Raw genomic sequence first — 18,833 nt, 5'->3', positions numbered from 1 at the left:
TGGCTTCCCACTATTTTATATCAAAGTAAATAGGGCTAGATGGCAGAATTACAAGAGAGCAGCTTTCTATATTTCACCTCCTCTGAAACAAAAGCTTGTCCAAAATTTAGATTCCAGATAGGAACTGAAGTCAGCAGCAGCCAATAACGATGGCTTGGGCCAACTCCAGAAATCCACTGAAGTTCAATAATGATGTTTCTTTACTTTGCTAATTGTATTTCCTACAGTGCACCTCTCAGATGTTCTCCCTGCTCCATTTGTAGTTGTACAGAATGAACAGGCAGGTTGGCATCTGTAAGTAAAATTCTCTGCTGCTCTCGCTGGCAAAGATCCTGTCTGAACAATGATTACAGACATTCACGTGGAAAGGCATCTATTTTAGGAGACCCTAATTCTCACGTGTATTTTTGGGTGACTGACAGCATGTGGCAGGACTTTCCCCCACATCTCCAGACGTCATCGCGGATTTTTTTGCGGGGGGGGGGGGGGGGGGGGCGCGGGGGTGGGGGGGGAGACAATCCAAATACAACTTTTTAAAAACACCTTACAGTCAACATTGCCCAACTGCTGCTTCAGCGTTTGGAAAAAGTATTTTCTTCTTTAAGATTAGCAATTTTTAAACATGATCTGAAATTTATTCAAGGTCGATTTATATGCATTTGTTCCTGTCTCAACGTAATGCTTTATTTTCCAGTCTGGCATATACCTCACGCATAGAAAATGAAGTCTTATCCCCTCTCAGCTTTCTACTGGCTTAAGTGAACTGGTACCTCATGCCATGACTTCTTCCCTGTTGTGAGTGGACATAGAGTCTTAGCCCACCTTACTTCCAGACAAGTAATTCTGACAATTCACAGCCCTTCAGACACTGCCAAAAAGATAAAAGCCTTTCTCTGTGATAGTTTTTCCAGCTGATGACCTCAGAGCTGAAATTCTTGTTGCTGGTACCTAAATGTACAATCTCCCACTTGCTGTGATGGAGTGGTATCCAGACATCCAGGTCATCCCTTGGTCTTTATTTTCCTCAGTACCAATAACACCAACTACTTTGAGGTCTTCAGCAAAACCCGCCAGAACATTAGTGGGCAATTTGCACAAATGTTGAATTGCAAAGGCTTCAAGATCAACTGTGAATAATTCCTCTAGAAACTTTCTCTAAATGAAGCACTAAATTTCTGACTTTCAAAGCTATCTGTTGCTGGTTTTCTTTAGTCAGCTACTTACATAAATTACAGGTTGCTTATTAATCCTCTGTCAATTTAAATAATGTCTTGTGTAACACCATGTTCATTGCCTTATCGTTATAGCCATATAAAGGTAGCCTCATGGACTTATCTAGGAAATCCCTAGAAATACATCAGGTCCTGAAATACATACGGTTTATCATGCAATATCTAACTGCAACATGGCCATTCACACATTTTATTTTGACAGTTTTCTAAGAGAGAAGTGTGAGAAGAAGGAAAAGTAGAAAGTGTGCGCATGTACAAGAGTGAAAATCTTATTGACTCAGTTCTTTCATTCTGGAACTGAGACAAGTTCCTGATTCTTTGATAGAAATCTCACTAGGCCACATCTTTCTCTAGTCTCCATATGTTCATCTCAATGTCTGAATACAGCGTATTTTCACCTAACCCTGAATGTGACACACACAAGCTATAGCAATAAGGTCTGTGAGTACTTGCAATCATCTTTACTGTTGACCAAATATTTCCGGTGCATGCACAGATGCTCACCCTTGGGCATATTCACACACGTGCTCCAGCTCTTACCTTCTAAGTACTCCTCCTAGAAGGGATGCATTCAGACACTCTGGAGGAGAAAGGCGTCTTTGAACTTCTCCTACAGTTACTTTATACTTTGAAGTTGAACTAAGCAAGGACAAGCGGCCAGGTACAGAGCAAAACACCTCTCCAGTATTGACTGAAATTCCACCCAGGAAGCCATCTTTGTTCATCATCAAAGAAGTAACAGATTTTGGAGGAACAGGAACTGGAAAAAGAAAAGGGAGAGAGGGGAGAGAGAAACCATCATGTCGTGAAGGAGTATTGGATAAGTCTCTCTGACATGCACAGAACAGCAAAATGAAAGGGAATTTTGAGTCTCTGGCTACCTCCAGCAACCTAAAGGGTGCTGCTCCCCCAACCTCTAGGAAATTGCTCCATGAATGATGGATGGAGAGAAGGGTGGTACAGTACAGCCTCTATGCAGGGTTTGATCATTGGGAAATAAAATACATATTGGCAAGCACCTGGCAACTTTCGGGTTTGAGCCTGTGTCTCACCCAGAGCCCCCCGATGCCTTTTGTACAACGGACAGCGCCTCTCTGGAGGGGAAAAAAAAAGGAAAATTTACTTTTTTTTGCTAATGTTTCCATTACTGCTAAGCTGAGCCAGGAATAAATTCACTACACGAAGGGAGTTGCTGTCTTAAATAAGTATCAAAGCTGGAGGATACAGCAACCAGAAGACAGCTCTGTTATTGCTTTGTGTTTTCATTAACTCTGGTTTATGAAATAAAATGAGTCTTTTCTTTCAAAAAAATGAACACCAGAAAAAAAAAAATAAATCTAGTCTAACATTGGCATTCTCCGCCTTGATCGTATTGTGCTGTCCGTGAAGTAATAGGACCTTTCCTGCCCCTAAATAAAGCTGATCTAGTTACTGTAACACATATTTAGGTAGTTATGGGCAACTACGGTATATGTAACACATATGAAGGCAGTTATGGGAAAAAATCAAAAGAAAACAATAAAGCAAAACTAAGCAAAATTAAAACTTACTATTCTGTCCACTATAAAAAAAGAAATATTTCTTTTCTCTGAGAAACCAGTGAGGTTATTTTGAAAGTTACCAAGGGGATTATAACAAACAAATTCCTACAACAGCAACCATACACACTCAGAAATAAATAACAACAACAACTGTCTAAACCAGAAATGAGAGCATTTCCCCCGTGACCCGAATTTTGCTTATGAATGAACTGAAATAGCTCCCTCATAATTGTGGGTAAGTGTGATGATTTACAGCAGGTGCTCTAATCAATCAGCCAATCGCTTTAATTTATAGGGAGCCTCGCTGCATTTTCCCCAGTTGTTTCATTTCTGCAAGTAATTGATAACAAACCGTAGTTAAGGTATGTTTTATGCAGGAGTTAATAAGAGCTGACAGCTGCTACTGCTGCTTCCTTTCGGAATCGCTGCAACACGCCTTTCCCTATAGAAAATACACTCCAGAATTAGGGGAGTTGCTGGTGGTAGAATCCTGGCAGTCCATCGGGCATCTTTCGGAGGAGAAAACTAATTGATTACATACCCTCGTCGAGTAGATACTGCTCCGCTGTCTCTCATTTCCACTCAATCAATTACAAAACCAATTCGGCAAATAATAGGGTTCTATTATGCACATATGCCAGCTATTTAGGTAGTTATAATACACGTCAGTTAAGTCATAAAAACCCTGTTTATTTGCAACATAGCTGGAGAATCAAACCATTAGGGTTGAGCGGATATTTAAGTCGTCTGGAGCTGCTAAACAATAAGATCGGGTATCCTAATATATTACCAAGTGCTAACTACTGGGCAATTGCCAATTTTATAACCTCAATGTATGGAATAGACACAACCGTGTTTCACTGTTTTTATTACAGATCATTTCCTATTGCCAGACCAGACCCCCACAATAAAAGCTCTATAACAGCTAAAACCCAACAGGCATGTCGATTTTAGACATACATATTGCTTTGTATGCCTTGTATATAGTCTACAGTATAAACAAATTATTTTGAGTGGCTTTACTTCAGGGAATCAGAAAGTGAGATGAATTCCTATTTCTCTATTATTTTTAGTTAGGCACTTTATACAGCTCATAAAGGCAGTTTCAAATAGTTTGAGAACGGCGCAGAAACAGTTATAAAAGTGTTAAGAGGCCCATTCCTGCTTTCGTTGCTATTAATGGCGGGAGGGGGGAGGCTGATTGATATTGATTCTATGGGAAAAGACTCATTTGGAGTTTCAGAGGTAGCTCTGGTAAACATAGACAAAAACCAAATCCCTCCCCCCTCATTCCCCCCACCCCGTTATACATAGACATATCACTTGTTTCATGCATGATGTTCTGCAATGTCACTCTAGTGAAGCATCAAGAAAAAGTAACAAATAGATAAATGAAAAAGAAAACAACAACAAGTAAAGCAGTGCCACCAGACAGATTTCATGAGTGGCATTTTTCTCTTGGCCCAACACATGGACTCCGTGGTTCCAGTACACCTTTACAGTGGCTATATTTAGTCGCCAGTTTATCAGGTCACTGTCCAGTGAACTGAAAAATTAAACAAGAGGCAGCAATTCCACGAACATCTGATCTTAGTCTAAACTCACTAAAGAGTGAGGGCCCCGTGCATTGGCGAAATGTGCTTTGCTCCCCCCTTGCTCTGCCCTTTTGGAGTGCTCATTACATTAGTTAACCTTTGAAATATGGATTTTCACGTGCTCAGGTTTTTGTTGTTTTTTTGTTTTGGGTTTGTTTTCTTCTTTCAAATTGCTTTTGGGAAGCAGCCTGCCTTGGCTCCCTCCCCCACTATGCTGAGAACTCCTCAGGTTTTCTCCCTGCCCTTGCCTCTCCCAAAAGGACGGTATGAATATACCCATCACTTGGACTCTAATAACTCTAAATTTTAGAAGCTTACCAGGCGGTGTAAGCATATCTATTGCAATTTCATAGCTTCAGAGAGATGTATTCTATCTAGACTCTATATCTTCTGTAAATTACCTAATGTTGCCTCAAAAGAAGTGTTTGCCATGGAATGAATTATCTCTATCTATATCGTATCTATGTGTTTATCATGGCTATAGCTTTTCAGATAGAGCCCAGACATTATCAGAGATAATAAAACGTGGAGGTTTTAGTGGATGAAGAGACATACATGTACGTGTGAGCAGCTGCAAGTGTCAAATCCCTGAATATATGTAAATAAAACGTAATGCAGAATACATTTGCAGCCCATGTCAACTTTACTCTTTGGCTAGGGATTGCAAGAACTGAAATAATCAGAGTAACACACACATGTGTACACAGCATCCGCAGCATTTCTGCCTTAACTTTATGCCTTTTAGTTCTTGTTATCCGCAGCAGAAACCATTCCATTTTCTTTCCCTCCCAAACTCTATTTGCTGTATGTGAGCACTCACAATTGCATAATTGCCCTTCCCAAAATCTCTGCCTTTTCTTTTTCTTTCTTTCTCTCTCTATTTTTCTCTCCTCCTTCTTTTCTATCCCTTTTCTCCCTTTCTTTTTCTTTTTCTCTTCCTGCGGTTGTTTCCAGCCTCTTTGTCATTTCTGCCCCTTCCATTTCTCTTCAGCTTATCAATAAACCGGGAGAGCAACAGTAGCCGCTTGATTTGTTAGTAATTATAAGCACACTGTTCCTGCAAACGCGATCTCTAGATGAGTGAGATCGCTTTAAAACGACAGCAGGAAATGGTGGGGAAATGGAGCATGGCGAAACTCAGCATGAAGCTTTCAGTTCTTTACATGTTTACAATTTTCTGTGCATACATTAAGTCTGAGGGGTTGGGGTTGTGCTTTCTTTTTCGTTTGTTTTGGTAGGGTTTTGTTGTTGTTGATGGTGATGGTGATTCTCTGTTCGGTCGCTTTCCACAGAAGCATAAAAATGGGCACCAGTGCAGACGTGGAAGTGGAAATGGAAATAAAAGGGCATTTGAGGAGAATTAAAAATGATCAAATAAATAGAAAAAGGCCACAAATAAATAGAATAAATAAATATTAATAAATAAAATAGTGCCCTGAAAATAGTTGAATAACAAGGCTCTACTCTATGGATATGGTTGCAATAACCCCAGTCAATAATATGATCACCTGTCAGTCAATCAAACAATCAATCCGAATAAATATTTCTTATATTTCTTACTAACAAACGTCATAGCCAAACTTCTTGCTATTTTGCTAGTGAGCTATTACACAGCCTTTAAAAAAAAAATAATAAAAAAAATTTGCCTACTGGGCAAATTGAAATCAGTAAAAAGTTCTTTGTCCATTATGACAACAGGACTTTGTTGTAACTTGCTTTGGTCTGACTTGGTAGCCAAACCAAGAAAATCCGGAGACAGAGTCTTACCCACTGCAGCCGAAAGACCTGGTTGTTATTTTAATTTTAATGAACAATTGGAGAAAGTGTGTATTCCTGTCCCTTTCCCTCCTGTCCCTTTCTCCTCCTCCATTCCCACCTCCCCTCTCTTCTCCTCCACTGAAGTCCTTCTTCCCTTGAAAACCGGGACTAAATTTCCAAGCGAAATGTATTCCCTCGAAATTGTTTTGCATTCAATTAAAGGTGATTATAAGGTTCAGTGGGCAACCCAGGAGTAAGCACGAAACCGGCAGCGAAGCAACATCTCTCATTCCCAGGTCTATCACCTGCAAAGCTGATTCAGTTAATCATTTATCCGGATGCTTCAAGAAGAGGTGGGGAGGAATCTCATGTGGTATTATTAGGTTGTTTGGGGTTTTTAAGGTTAAGACACCTCCTTTCACGTATTTCTTTTAAATGGTAAGAACAGAGCGTGTTTGCAAAGAGCTAGAGAATGAAGGTGTTAGGGTTAAGTGGCCTTTCGTGCTAAATCAGGTGTGAGTGTGCTGGCGATTGGCAGAAATCTCTGAAAGTAAATAAATACATCAGAATAATTTTAATGTCACTGGCTGTGCCCTAGAGTCACAAAAAATTAACTCAGGATCTGGCCACGCGGGATTTTTTAGAAGGAGGACTTCTTTGTCCATAGCCGGTGAAAGGACAGCCCAAATGAACAGGTGACAAGGGGACCCTCTTTTTAACTCCTGACATACATAAAATCTCCCTGTATTTCAGCGGGGATCGAGGGAAAGGCCTCAAAACGTGCAGCCGGTGAACTCTTAAAGCCGAGTTAAATCTGATATTAATGCTCTTGGTGATTATTATCATCTGGATTATTTATCTGGCTCCCTCCCGCCCACTTCCGCCACCCAAATCTTAATGGAACTAGGAGTTAACAATGATTTTTTAACGTCTCGTTGGATTTTTTTTAGACTGTTAATGTACCGCATCCTTCTCATTATTAGTTTATTGATTGTTCATTGACCAGCCCCCTTCAAATCGTATTAACCACCCTCTGCCAGTTTAGATTAGGAGAGTTTAAAAAGCACCTTTCATTGCTCCACCACCACCACAGCAGAGTTCAGGCTTGGTAGCTTAATGCTCGCTCTAATGGGGCAGCTAAGAGCCGAGGGGCCACGGTCCCTGCCTATTGCATTAATAGCTCAAAGGGGGCTAATACAGAAAATTAGCCTTAAACGAGCTCTGGAGATCTCCAAATGAAAGAGCCATTTATCACGCTGGCTACCTTCACTCCACTCGTTTGCTCTCTCTACTGGGAACAACTCATTTCCTCTTAACTAAATTACTTCAGAAATGTCAAGTAAGCTCAGATAGCAAACATAACAAGAGGCTGGGTGTATGTAATCTGTTGTGAGGGATCGATACGCGGGATAAATCGATAGCCGCGTATGAATCCCTGTGTAATTTCCTTAATATTTTGGCAATACTTTTGCATAGATAGGTAATTCCTTCTGCAGGCTTCCAAGACTATGAAGAAACAAACACAATCTGCATGGTTCAGATATCAAGTCCACATTATACTTTTTTTTCGACTACATCACAATTAAAGTGTTTTACGTTTTGGTGAAATAGTCCCACTCTAACCCTTGTCTATCAAATCTGTAACACGGCGAGTGCTCCACAGCCCCAGATTCAGTCTCTGCCTATCTGTCCATCTGCCTGCAATAACAACTTGGAGAGTTTCAACAACTTATTCTTGCTTCGAAGGACATCATCACAGCGACAAGCTGCAAGAACAAGGTGAAATCGATACTGGACCCTGTCTGTGTAGCTCCTTCTCTCGTCCTGATTAAATATTGTCTGCCACAAACGTGACCTACTATTTATTACCCATTTCTCTTCCTCCGTACCCAGGAAACACCCTGTGCAAAAAGCAGCTGAGCTCCCAGTATTCCTTTATGCTGAGAAGCTTCTCAAGGCTCAGCATTACATCTGAGGAAGAAAACACTGCTAAAGCGACTTTTAAACAGATCTCAGGATCTTTGTTTAGTAACATTTCCAAAATGCATATCTATCCTGTTCACCATGAATAAACTCAGGGTATCTCTTCTTATGGCTGCACATAGGAGGATGTAATCTCACCTATATGGGATTATGCGGCAGCTGCTCGACCTGGAGCTCTTGCAATGCCCATACACATTAAGCACCCCTATATCTACACCTAAGACATGTAATTACTAATACTCACATTTTAGTGCTACTCGCTATCTAACTGTACCGCCCAGCATGCGCGTTCAGTCCCTGCTGTCCCTGAAGGAAGGAGAGACACAGAAGGGAGGTGGAGTGGCTATATATATATATATATATGAGTATTTTGGCCAGGGTGATCAACAGAAAAGCGTTCTGAGGAAAAACAGATTGTGAAAGGAATACGAAAAGGGAACATGCTAGGAAGGAGCCTCTCCACCACAAATCAAGCATCAATTAATCAAATACACCCAAGAGGAAACATCGGGTATGAGGTGTTAAGCGGGGGTGGGGAGGGGGAGAAGATAATACAAGTAAAAGCCATCAGGTTACAGACGCTGAGCACAAAACCGACTGAACATTCAAACTACACTAAACCAGGAGAAACAACTTTTTACTAAATATATTAAAACCAAAAGGCGAGTAATTTTCTATTTTTCAAAACCATCGTCGACTTTTCAACCGATGGTCCTAAATAATGCTACCAAATGTTCTTCAAGTTTTCACCTCTCCTCCCTCAAATAACGAGACCTTGATCATGTGTGTGTTCAAGAGAGAAACCGTACATGAGGATTTAAATTAAAAAGCAATAAATACACGGAAGGACCTCATGATGCCTTAAATACATTTTAAATAAACACTCTCCCTGTTATTTTCCTTTACATTTTAGAAGAACATCCCTATTAAAGTATTTGTACGCATTTGACAAATAAGAGGTAAGTGCTGCTGATAGCAAGCATAAGAGACAGCATTTCTAAGGCTCATCTCTGGTTCTTAAAATTGAATCTAGAAATAGAAACTCCTTAGATAATTAAAGATAGCTTTCTCTACATTTGCAGCGTGTGATCTGTTTAATGTCTATCAGCATAACACAACACTAATCGCCAAGCATCTTCGAGTGACTGTCAGAGAAATGTAAAAAAATTAAGCAGCTGCAATACGCCCGAAATGAGTTATTGTAATTACATTTAATTAGTTTAATTAGTTAATTATTTTGCTTACAGCTGTACAAGAGACTGCAAACATTTGTTAATATCACATTCCCTTTAACAGTATGGGGTGATTCTGCAGTTACACTAAATCATGTGCGCATATGTAGGGAGATTTACAAAATGGTCATGGGGAAGGGGGGATTCTTGGAAGAAGGGGGGAAGAAGGTCGAGGCTGTTTTTCCATAAGTATTTCTTTTTCTCCCCTTCACTTTTGATTGGCTTGGGAAATACATTTCAACCTCAAAGGGAATCAGCCCTCTTCTCCCGTTAAAAGATAAGCCCCCGCCCCCCTCTCCCCCCCCCCCCCCCCCCCGGAAACTGCATTTGAGCTTGGGGTGCTCCATTAGGAACATTTGGGTAATTAAATCCTTTAAGGAGGGGGAAGGTGGGAATATAAACTTTTCCTTTCACAGATCTTCCTTTTCCCCTTCACTCTATCTGCCGATCCAACCAACTATACACCTTGCTGCCATCTATACCTACTTCCCGGATAAATTAATTGTCCCAAAGTAAAAACGTACTATGAAGATTTTGCTACAAAGTACAAGTTAGTCTAGCTTGTTGGAATAATCCATACCTTTTTTAATGACAGACTGGTCCAGTAAGTTCATACCGCTGTTATTGGCATCTTCAACTGACTGTGGATATAAAAACATCACTATTCAAATTGACTGGATATTAAAGAATCACGTACATTAATCATGTCATTCCAAACTGAAGTTTCTGTTATTACCATTTATATTAATTCACTGGGGAGGAGGGATTTCTTAATCATTCTTATTATTGTTATCATTATTCCTCCAAATAGAAGAGGAAACAAAATTCTTACAAATTATATAGTATAATATAGTATGAATAATAATAATAATAATAATAATAATAATAAACAACCAGTGTGAAGCATAAGGGGTGCAATACTGGGTTTGTTATCTTATAAAACATAGGAATCACATAGACTTCCTTGCATTCTATAAAGCTTTATATTTCTTCCTTTGAAAATCTGGCAATTCAGCAACATCTGCAAGATCCATCGCATGACATAAATGAACATGATTAAGGACAACTTAAAATCTCCCTCTCTTTTCCTCCCTCCCTCCCTGCCCCCCACCTTTTGTGTGTGTGTGTGTGTTTTGTTTTGTTTGTTTAACCTTGCTACATCTTAATAATTCAAGGGCCATTTACTTTTTATATACAATAGTTTACATTATGGACTTTTAATTAAAGCCAGAGCGATCCGCCCCCATGGTCCGGGGCAGAAGCAGAAGATTTCCAGCTCCTGAATTAATGGGGAGAGGGGAGCAGGAATATACATTATCAAAAGAAGGAACTATGAAATTGATTGCCCAGAAAAAGTCCCCCTATCTCCTTTCCAAGCCTTTCCTCCACCTCATCCCCCTTCACCCCCCTCCCCGCCCTTTCTTTCCCGTTTCTTTTCAGCCCGTATAAGCGCACACCTGTTATTACGGCATTAACTTCTTTAGCAGGGAAGAGAACAAAGAAGGGCCCAGAGGACACAGCAAATGTTGGGTTTCATTTCTCAACACCAACGTGGGATACACACAAAAAAACCCAAACAACAAACCAAACAAAAACACCACCAAAAAAACCACTCGGCAACAAATAAGCAAACCAAAATTAATCCTGGATCTCCGGTCGGTACAGAAAAGAAAAAAAAATCTCCTAAAGAGAAGAGGTGTCATCGGAGCAATTTATTGAAGGGTTATGGCAGGTTCCGTTTTAGGGTAAATTCTGGGTATTAGAGAAAGGTAGGACCTATGGGTTTCTTGGATTTATTATTTTATTTTCCTCATTGCTATTTAGGGTTTGAGGGCTTTTTTTTTTATTTTTTTTTTTCCCCAGGTTATTGCATATCTGGGGGGTTGTCACTTTTTTCTTTTTCCTGATAAGGAAAACATCTTTACAGCAAAGCCATTATTTTCTTGGTTATTATTTTAACTATCTTTGCTACCACGAGAGGCTGAGATTATCCGGATCCAGCCCTTATCTCCGTCTCTCTCTGATCAGCAGATATTTAAGAGGGAATATGATTTAGGACAAAATTGAATCTCCCCAAAAATGTGTCGGAACAATATTTTCTATGAGATTTTTCCTTTCATTTTCCTTGCATACGCGCTCAAGTGGGTGCGCACACACAGAGCGGTTCCTTCTGTTGTGTGTTTGTGCATGGCTGTGTCTTTCTCTCATAATCAATAGGCTACATACCTAAAGGGCACAAAATAAAATTACAGTCTTCCTTCCTTTCCCTGAGCAGCTCCCAAAGAGGGATGATGAGCAAATCCTGCACCGCGGTGTATCTCCACGGCACAGAATTGGAGGTAAATATGAAACACCATCTTTCCTTCACTTTTTTTTTTTTATTTTTACTTTTTTTTTTTTTTTAACTCCTTATCTCACCTTATCTCTGGAGTAGATGGTTCTGCCCACTCTTTATGCCTGTGCGTGCGCTCTGCTCGCTCCATCAGCAACGTGGGTTAGTTGTTGTAGTTAATGAGAAGACTCCTGTCTGATTTTCTATCTAATTACGCCCTCCTGCTGGGTTTTTGTACAGGATATTCGCTCAGCATGCTGGCAGTTAATAGTCACAGAGAGGATCGTAAAGATTTAATTAGGACTGCATGCGGAAACGTGGAAAAACAACTCAGACTTTTAATTACTAGACTTCTTTAGTTAAAAGTGATACCAGGGGTTACTTTATAAGAGACTTCGGTGTTTTGGCGCAACTTAACTCTCCGTGTCTCTAGCTAGCACGTAGAAACAGGGGCGACAGCGTGAGGGAGGAGGAGTGAAGGTGTGTGTGTGAGGAGGGGAAAGGTGATGAGTTTCCAGATAGATTTGGAAAATCTTGAGAGGAAGATTCCCCTCCCTTCCTTCCTCCAATAATGGGATAGCACAGAGCTTCCTAGATGGCATATATATCCACCTTATTCAACAGCGATGAATATATCAGAGAAAAAAAAAAATCTTGTTTCCCTTTAAAGAGCCTGAATTTCCCCTGCATATTTTCTTTATTGTATCTTTTACTAGTATAGCCTTTCTTTTGCCTAGCTGGTGTGTGTGGGAATATCTGAGGTTGCAATGTTTCGGGGTTGGTTGGTTGGTTGGTTGTTTTGAGTCCCTTTTAGATGACGCAAATTTGTTTTCAATGACTAGGTCTTGGCTTCTCTGTTCCCTGTGAGAGGGCTGTAATTTGCAGTTTGAAAATGCCCCTCGGAAGGAGCAGCAATAGCATTACAATACGTCCTGTTTACAATAACAGAGTGCTATCATGTTACAATCACTTAATTCCAGCCCTGGACAATGGCTCACACATGGCCTGAGTTTGGCGTTTGCAAAATAACCACTGTTTCTTTCTGTCACGCACTGCCTTTCTTTCTGTTTCATGCTCCCTTGTCAGCCCAGCCCATTCCCGTGGCATGTATTTGATCAGACACGTATAAGCTAAAGCAAAGAGACACATCTTTATCCAACTATATACCTAGATATCGGTTCAACTTTTTGGACTACTAAAAGAATTAAAAATACCACAAAACTAAACCAAATAGCTATTTGAGACCCTTCTTGGAAATTCTCTCTAGTGTTCGTGGAAAATAAGTATATATCGCCTGAACAGGAATCCATGTAGATTCATATTTAAAATCCCTAGAACGTATTCCTTGGCTCTACAATAAATCCATATTAAAAATCAGGTTGGAAAACTGCCCAGGTTCATCTGCCACTAGAAGAGGAGACAAGAACAGAAAATGCTGAGCGGTAGGAGCGAGTACTGGGCTGCTTTCCCTCCTGCCTGTGCTAACTTGTAGTTGGACACTTCTTCCTTCACGTGTTTCTCCTTGGGACACCCTCCTCTCCTCTCCCCCTCCTCCCCCAGCCTGAGACCAAACTTTCAGAAATGAAGGGCCTGTTTGATTTCCAGCGGCCTCAGAACCCCAAAACAAGAACCCCATGCCTACTGGCCCACAGCCACGTCTGCCTCGGCCCAGTCCCATCCCTATCCCCATTCCATTCCTTTTCCAGACCGATCCCAGCCTGATCACCTGCCCGGGCTGACGGGGGCCGGGGGAGCCACTTTCCACGGGTGCTGAGCCCTGTCCGTAGCGGGAATGTTTTACTGGAAAAGGGAAGGAGAGCTATTTTATCTGATCTGAGTAGGACCTTTTTTTCTCTCTTTTTTGCTTTCTGTCTTTCTCACCCCCTTCCTCTCCCTCCCCGCTTTATATTTCTCTGTTGTTTTTCCTCTTCCTCTCTTACGCTCCCCTACCCTTTGTCTCTTCTCTCTCTTTTCTCACTGTCTCTGTCCCTTTCTTTCTTTCCCTCTCTCTCCCCACCTTTTCCCCTTTCCCTCTCTCCCCCCCTTGCTTCTTTCTGTCTTTTTCTTCCCCTTCTCTTTTTCTCCTCTTTCTATCTCCTTTCCTTTCTTCTGCCTTTTGTATTCTTCTTCACCCTTTTTTACCTCTTCTCCCTTTCCTCTCCTCATCTCTTTCTTTCTCACAAGAGCACAACAATCACCATCTTTTCTTTGGGGAAAGTGTAAATACGAAAGCACAAACAGTACTTAACGTCTATCCAGAGAAAGATAGACATGTTCACAGAGGTAAAGCTCGACTTGACCCCCAAGGCGGTTTGGCTGAGCCGAGGTTGGAAGCCGAGCCCCAGGGAGCAGGGAATGCCCTCTGCTCTCAAAACCCGCTTGGAAACCCGCAGAAACCAGCGACTTGATGAGCTCGGAGGCAGGAGCAAAGCCAATATCTTTCTATTTCTAAAGCACTTTGCCCCAGCAAATCGCAAAGATTTTTCCCTGAAGTCCTAAAACCAGGCTCAAGCCAATGCAACCAGCCACCCCTCTGCTGCTGTCCTTGTCATGTTCAGCAGGATCCTTTTCACGGCTGGCTTTACCTCCTCAGGCTCCTCTTTACTCCTTTCTTTTCCCCTTTCTTTTCCCGTTTCTCTAACTTTGAAGCCCGTATCTCATCCAGCATTTGTTTATCCTAAGTGTATATATGCATATATATATATATGCATATATATATATATATGTATATATGATACCTAAATTTGGGGAAGAGGGAGGTGAAGAATGGACGGGAACCGCCAAATCCCTACTAGCAAAGCCTAACACAGGAACTGGCCCCTGAGCTCCTCCTGCTCGGAATCTCCCTCTTTGGCCATACCCTGCTCCAGCAAGGTGCAAACCCTTCCCCCCAAACCCCTAGTAGAAGCTGTTAAGGGCCTTTGTGGGTCTGTTTGGGTTTGGTGGGTTTTTTTGGGGGATTTTTTTTTTTTTTTTTTTTTGAAATAACACGTGCTGGTGAGTTTCGCGTGGGATGGAAAAAGGCTGAGAAATACTGTGATTGGGCCGGCTGAAACTCCTTTGTTACCCAAAAGAGGGAATCAAACTATTTAAAATCAGTGCTACCCTACTAATTATGCTTAAAAGAAAAAGGGGGGGGGGGGGGAGAGGGGGTAATGTTTCAAGTCTTGTTCCTGACGACCGGTTATTGCTTTTGGTTTGGGTTTTGTTTATATTTTCCCTCCCGGACGAAAAATGTAGTAATTGGACAGTTTCATCAAAATACTTGAACGGCAGGAAATTGGTTGGGGTGGTTAAGGGAGGGGGTAAGATGAGGTTGCATGGAAAATAACCTGAATTTGAAAAGCCAGGTTTAAACTTTGCCAGCTTTTGAAACACGTGGAATATTTAAATTATGTCTGCCTTTCTCTGTACTCTGTTTGCAGGGTAAGGTTCGGTTTGAAAAGCAGAGCCAGTGCGTGGTAGCATTGAAATAAATTCTCTCTAAATACTACTACTACTACTAATAATAATAATAAAAAGAAAGTGAAGGACGGGGAGTAGCTGGATTATAATCCCAGCACGGAAAAAGGATGGTAGCCTGCACCGATAGAACTGTAAAACCCTCTCTGATCATTTATAGCCGAGGGATGGGGGCTCTAGCCTGGGAGGCATCTGCATGGCCCAGGAAAATGCAACGCGGAGCCTTACCTGGACCTCCTCCATCCCCGGGTGCCCGATGCCGTGCAGGGCAAGGCTGTCCCCCATCCCGGAGTCAAGGCCATGGTGAGCTGAGTGGAGCAGGACATCGGGCCTCCTCACGGAGTGGTAGTCCCGCCTGGGATCCAGGCCCGAGAGCTGGGGCAGGGCGGCCCGAGGCTGTGGCAGCAGTGACCCCGTCTCCGATCCCACCTCTTGCCTCTGCCTCTGGCCCCAGGGATGCTGCTGGGGTTGATGCAGGGGGTTTAGGGAGTAGGGGTCATTGACATGGGAGTAAGGGTCCTGGCTTTGGTGGTAAGGAAGAGGCTGGTAAGGGGGTGGGAAGTAAGGCGGCTGGAAATCCGAGGATGGGGTGTGAGAGAGCGGAGGAGCGCTGGAGTAGGGTCCCTGGGAGACGGATCCCAGCTGGGACAACCTGGAACTGTGGCTGGGCACTCCATCATGCCGGTCCTACGAGCATAATGAAATAAAAGCAACACAAAAGACAGGACTTTTAAAAGATAATAATATAAAAAAAAAGTAAAAGAAGCACAATCCCACCCCAAAGTAAAACAAATTATAAATACAACCAGTTGTAAACTAGTTTCAGGTATTTCCTTTCTTTCCTCTTCCAAGGATTAGGGGTGTCCCAGCATTTCCCACCCAGACCGTGTCTGTTCCCAGTAAGTATCAAGGAGGGGGAAGGGGGATCTGTCTGAGGGAGAAATACTAAATGTCGTAATTAAAAATGTAGAACGAGTGTTCCGTATGCAGTTATGATTCGTGACTTCAGTCCAGTAAGATAATTCCCATTCCAGCATCTCCTCAAATAAACCCCAAATTTTAAAAAGAAATTAAAAAGACTGAGAACCCCAAACTACCCATCCTTCCAAACAGCCCACCCCTTGTCCCGCCTAAAGTTTCAAAACATCTGTTTGTCCCCACTGCTGAAGTCCTGAAACTCAAAATCACCAACCCATCTTCACTTGGAAAAGACCAAAAAGAAAGCTGCACTTCTCGGAGGACTCCGAGGAAAGAAGTTGTGCGAAAAAAACACTTAGGAAAAAAAAATTAAAAAAAAAAATAATCATGGGGGCTTTTTGTATAAAAAGAGTCCACTCCTTAAAAAAAAAAAAAAAAAAAAAAAAAGAAACATCGGTATTGAACAAATCCAGTGGCTGTGATTTCTGATTTCTCCAGCTATTTCTAATGTCTTTTGTCTCCTTTCCCAATATTATATTCCGGAAAATGGGGTGGGGGTCAATTGTAATGAAAAGTCTTTGAGGTGTGGGGGGGGCGGGGGGGCGTGTGGAGGCTTCGGAGAAAAGGTGGGAGAAGAGTTTTGTTCAACTCCATAGAGCTGAAGCTGCGAGGCTAAAAGTAAACAAGAAAAATACCTATTCCACGAAGTGTAGCCCAAACCCCCACAAGCAATGGCACACATCGCTTAGGAAAAAAAAAAAAAAAAAAAAAAAAAAGGAAGAAAAAAGTTGTGTTTTTTTCCCTGCTCTCCCCCCCAAACTCCCCTTGCTCAAATCGAGAACACACAATGCAAAAAGGGAGAAGCAGCTGCAAGCCTCCTCCAATTATTGTGCTAAATTACCAAGCCAAAGGCGTTTAAAAAGAGAGAGAGAGGGAGAGACACAACAGATCGAGAGAGAGAACATGCAATTCTAGTACAACATGGATCCAAACTCACCATGGCGGAATAGGTGTGGACTAACATCTGGAAATAAAAAAAGTCTTGTAATAGCTAAAAAGAAAATAATGGTGATAGTGCTAATAATTGAAGGGGGGAAAAAATATCAAGGAGATCTGCAAAGGGCCGTGTTGGACACAGGAGAACAGCTTGAGATACTTCGAAGTCTATCCATCAAAAAAAAAAAAAAAAAAAGAAAAGAAAAGAAAAAAAAAAAACAAAACCCAAAAACCAAACCACCAGATCAATGCCCCCCAAACCGAGCCTGGAAACCTCTATCTACATATATGATTTACCCCTCCCTCTCTGGGGTTTCCCCCCCCCCCTTTTTTTTTTTCCCTTTGAGCTCCCAAATACAATCCTCTTCAACCCAAGGCTAGGCTCAGACTGCTCCGCTACCCCTTCCTCCCTTTCCTTCTCTACACCGCCTCATAATAATTGATATTCATGACTATTAATATTACACGACTACTTTAAAGGGAGAATGCAGGACCAAATGGAGCGTGAAGCTGGCAGCCAGCTCGAGAGCTCCCCTACTATTGTAAATGACGTTCATTCAGTGGAGAATTACTAGATGTAATCAGACGAGGGGGGCTGGCAGAAGCAGAGGTTGGGGAGAGGGAGAGGGGGGAAAAAGTTTAGCAAGGAAGAGGCATAACTTCAATGAACTCGAGCGGAGGAAGATGCGGAAAGGAGGAACTGCGGGGCTGGAACGGGGAAGTGAGAGGAAACAATGCTAGAGGCTAAGAAAAAGAAGAACCCCCCCATATTTTCTTTTCTTTTAATTGTTTTTTACATTTAATTATACATTCCTAATACGAGGAATTGTTTGCCTTCGATGCTTTTGTTCTTATAAGTTTGTTTTTTTGTTTGTGGTTTGTTTTTTTCTTTTTAAACAAATAACGAGGAAAACCAGGCTCTCCTAAACCTCCACTTTCCTTGTTTTTTTAAAGAAATGGAAGAAGAAATGTGCAGTCTCTATAACATATGTCTATTTACAGTTAAGATAAAGCCCTTCTGGTGCATGTTACAGATCGTATTTATTCACGATAGCCAAATAAATACTTTAATCTGCACTAAGTTGGGCTCCACTTCTTTCTGAATCCTGTTCCTCCCTTCCCGATACAAAAAAATAAATAAAAATATATGTACGCATACGTCCAGATTTTCACCCAAATGTAAAATGTATGCAGTGATTTTTAAAGGATGGTAAATTTATAGTTGTGAGGCAAAGCCAGAGGCGATATAAAACCTTTTTGATGTTGCAGGAACCCGTTCAACTGGACTGTCTGCCATTTCTGTTAAAGTTCAACTTACGTTCCTTCCTAAATAGACTCACACTTCCCAGAGCACACCTCCCCCCCCCACTGCTGCGCACACACACACACACACACACACTTCTGTTTTACGAACAAATTCAGTTTAAGTGGCTGAGACTCCCCTACGTTAATTATAAATTGTAAAGAAGAGAAAGCAACAATTTAATGGGGAAGAAAAGAAACAATTCTTTCTTTAAAAAAGATAGATCTAGAGGGCTTCAGTTCTAAAAAAAAAAAAAAAAAAAAACCAACCAACCAAAAAAACCCAACAATATTTTGTCTTTATATTTTAATGCTACACGTTACAAAATGTCTTAGGGCGCACTCCAAGGCCGGGTATACCCTGCCCACAGCCAAATCCCACCCAACCGCTCCCCAACTCAGCTTCTCTCCCACGGCAGTCTAGAAACAAGAGCGTCCGTAAAATGCACAGCGGCTTCAAAATCCCCTTCCAAAGGAGGGTG

General features: G+C 41.6%; 1 protein-coding gene across 5 annotated transcripts in view; it reads right to left on the bottom strand.

Moving 5' to 3' along the window:
• The window catches only part of TFAP2B (transcription factor AP-2 beta), a 29,945-nt gene extending 12,706 nt beyond the window's left edge, over positions 1-17,239 (bottom strand). For 4 of the 5 annotated variants that reach the window (XM_065681833.1, XM_065681834.1, XM_065681831.1 and 1 more), the window contains exons 1-5: positions 17,051-17,239; positions 15,364-15,822; positions 9,922-9,982; positions 2,252-2,326; positions 1,773-1,992 (exon numbers count right to left, since the gene is read on the bottom strand). In XM_065681833.1, coding sequence (XP_065537905.1) covers positions 1,773-1,992; positions 2,252-2,326; positions 9,922-9,982; positions 15,364-15,822; positions 17,051-17,077 — 842 coding nt within the window. In that variant the 5' untranslated portion in view covers positions 17,078-17,239. The remainder of the gene's footprint in view (positions 1-1,772; positions 1,993-2,251; positions 2,327-9,921; positions 9,983-15,363; positions 15,823-17,050) is intronic. The other variant, XM_065681836.1, reaches the window with a different exon arrangement.
• Between the last annotated feature and the right edge of the window lie 1,594 nt (positions 17,240-18,833).

The sequence above is a fragment of the Lathamus discolor genome, chromosome 5 (genome assembly GCF_037157495.1).
Source record: "Lathamus discolor isolate bLatDis1 chromosome 5, bLatDis1.hap1, whole genome shotgun sequence".
NCBI classification, from domain to species: domain Eukaryota; kingdom Metazoa; phylum Chordata; class Aves; order Psittaciformes; family Psittacidae; genus Lathamus; species Lathamus discolor.
The sequence above is the reverse complement of the archived record's forward strand: the minus strand, read 5'-3'. Positions and strand labels throughout refer to the sequence as shown.